At 54.4% G+C, this 2,554-nt stretch overlaps 1 protein-coding gene across 1 annotated transcript; it reads left to right on the top strand.

The window, feature by feature from the left end:
- The first annotated feature begins 669 nt into the window (after window positions 1-669).
- Window positions 670-2,119, top strand: LOC119325182 (bisdemethoxycurcumin synthase-like). The gene is made up of 2 exons (XM_037598932.1): window positions 670-942; window positions 1,054-2,119. Exons 1-2 carry the CDS (start codon window positions 744-746, stop codon window positions 2,058-2,060), a joined length of 1,206 nt encoding a protein of 401 aa, XP_037454829.1. The 5' UTR covers window positions 670-743; the 3' UTR covers window positions 2,061-2,119.
- The last annotated feature ends 435 nt before the right edge of the window (window positions 2,120-2,554 follow it).

The raw sequence follows: 2,554 nt of genomic DNA, 5'->3' as shown, positions 1-2,554 counted from the left end.
ATGCGTGATACGGCTTATGATACTCCCTCTCTCAGTTTATAGGGCATGCGCGTACCCCTAGGTCGTCAATTTGACCAACCTAATACAAGTCATATATTACAAAAAATATACCTATATAAACTTCAGATGTTCTATTTTCAAACGGTATAGTTTTTGTGTTATATAGTTTATATTAGGATGATAAAATTGACAACCTACGTATATGTGTATGACTTGTAAACTGAAACGGGGGAGTACTCCCACTACGACCAGCCTCAGGTAATCAATTGATTTCCTGTTGCCCTCCTAATAATAAAATAGCATCCATAGCAGCCGGGCATACTCACTAACCGAAGAACGCCATTAACTAGTTGCAGACGACCAGGCCCAGTCTCAAGGTCGTGGAGGAAAGTCAAGGCCAAGAATGGCATTGGAGCCGTGTCAAACGTCGATTGCTGGAACATGACGGAAGTCCCACAATACGCTTCCGCTCTTGCAAAACACCAATTTCCGGTGTGCTGGCGGGCGCCGCAAAGGTATACTGGACCTCTTCAATCATCGTTATCTTGCAAAGCAGTCTTGACGGGCTACGGAGTACAATGCTACAAGTCTGCAACCAAATGCGGTACGTACTATATATATACAGGTAGAACTCCATCGTGGAAACATACTAGGCAAGAAAGAGAAAGAGGAATAGACAGCTGAAAGTTGCCTCCATCGTGGAAACAGGCCAGGCGAGAGAGAGTTCAGTTTTGGCAACCAGCATGGGAAGTGTTCCGGCAGCCACCCCGAGCGTGCGCGAGATCTGGCGCGCGCAGCGCGCAGACGGGCCGGCGGCCGTGCTCGCCATCGGCACGGCGAACCCGGCGCACTGCGTGCCCCAGGACGAGTTCCCGGACTTCTACTTCCGCGCCACCAACAGCGACCACCTCACCGCCCTCAAGGGCAAGTTCAAGAGAGTCTGTAAGCATGCATGCACGCTCCAGCCCAGCTTTCTTGATCATCTTCCATTTCGGACGTGTTTGATTGGTCCATTAACTAACTGTTTATTGGATTGGCATGTGTCGAGCACAGTTCAGAAGCTAGGCGTTGAGAAACGCTACCTCCACCACACGGAGGAGCTGCTCCGCGCCCACCCCGAGTTCCTCGACGACCAGGCGGCGTCCCTGGACGCCCGGCTTGACATCGTCGCCACCGCCGTCCCGGAGCTGGCCGCGGAGGCCTCTAAGAAGGCCATCGCCGAGTGGGGCCGGCCGGCCGCCGACATCACCCACCTCGTAGTCACCACAAACTCCGGCGCCCACATCCCGGGCGTCGACTTCCGCCTCATCCCGCTCCTCGGGCTCCGCCCCTCCGTGCGCCGCACCATGCTCTACATGAACGGCTGCTTCGCCGGCTCCGCCGCGCTGCGCCTCGCCAAGGACCTCGCCGAGAACAACCGCGGCGCGCGCGTCCTCGTGGTGTGCGCCGAGCTCACCCTCATGCTGTTCAACGGGCCCAAGGAGGGCTCCTTCGAGAGGCTCATCCACCAGGGGCTCTTCGGCGACGGCGCGGGCGCTGTCGTCGTCGGCGCAGACCCGCTGAGCCCCGTCGAGTACGCTCTGTTCGAGATGGTGTCCGCCGCGCAGACGGTGATCCCGGACTCCGGCGACGCCATCACCATGCACATCACCAAGGGCGGGTTCGGCGGCAACATCTCCACGAGGGAGGTCCCGGTGTTCATCGGGGACAACGTCGAGCGGTGCCTCCACGACTCGCTGGAGCCGCTCGGCGTCGGCGCGAAATGGAACGACCTCTTCTGGGCGGTGCACCCCGGGTCGTCTGCCATACTGGACCGCATTGACACGGTGCTCCAGCTCGAGCCAGAGAAGCTGGCGGCGAGCCGCCGGGTGCTGAGCGACTACGGCAACATGTTCGGCGTGACGATTATATTTGTCCTAGACGAGCTGCGGCGGAGGCTTAGGGAGCAGGAAGGGGTCGGCGGCGCGCCGGAGTGGGGTGTGGTAATGACCTTCGGGCCGGGGCTCACCGTGGAGACGATGGTGTTGCACGCCACTGGGCACATGCATGCGTCCCCATGAAGAGGAACTGTCACTGGATTAAGAGGTCAATTCGTTGTATCAGTAATCAGTTGCACTTATTCGGCATTGTCGTTCATCCTTACTTGAATGTGTTCGTAATAAAGTCAAAGCTCAATAGTTTCAGGATTTATTCTGTCGTTCGTTACAAAATTCTTCACGCAGGACGAAACATTCCCAACAAGCAAACCATCCTCTCTGGAAACCAAATCATATTTAGCAATCTCATGTGCCACTCTATTGCGGGCACGATTCACCTTTGCGATGGTGCATTCTTGAGGAATAAGAGGTCAATTTGTTTTTTTTTTTGCGAGGAAAGAGGTCAATTTGTTGGATCAGTTACACTTGGTATTTGACATTGTGTGAAATTGTTTAGCAACCCAAAAAAAGAAAATCATCTAGCAAAACCAACCTTGACTGTGTGTGTGGATAAAGTCAAAATTTAACAGTCTCAGGATTTATTCTATTTTGACTTTGGTATTGGCTAATTGGTCTGA

This window comes from Triticum dicoccoides, chromosome 6B (assembly GCF_002162155.2).
Source record: "Triticum dicoccoides isolate Atlit2015 ecotype Zavitan chromosome 6B, WEW_v2.0, whole genome shotgun sequence".
In the NCBI taxonomy this organism is placed as follows: domain Eukaryota; kingdom Viridiplantae; phylum Streptophyta; class Magnoliopsida; order Poales; family Poaceae; genus Triticum; species Triticum dicoccoides.
The sequence above is the reverse complement of the archived record's forward strand: the minus strand, read 5'-3'. Positions and strand labels throughout refer to the sequence as shown.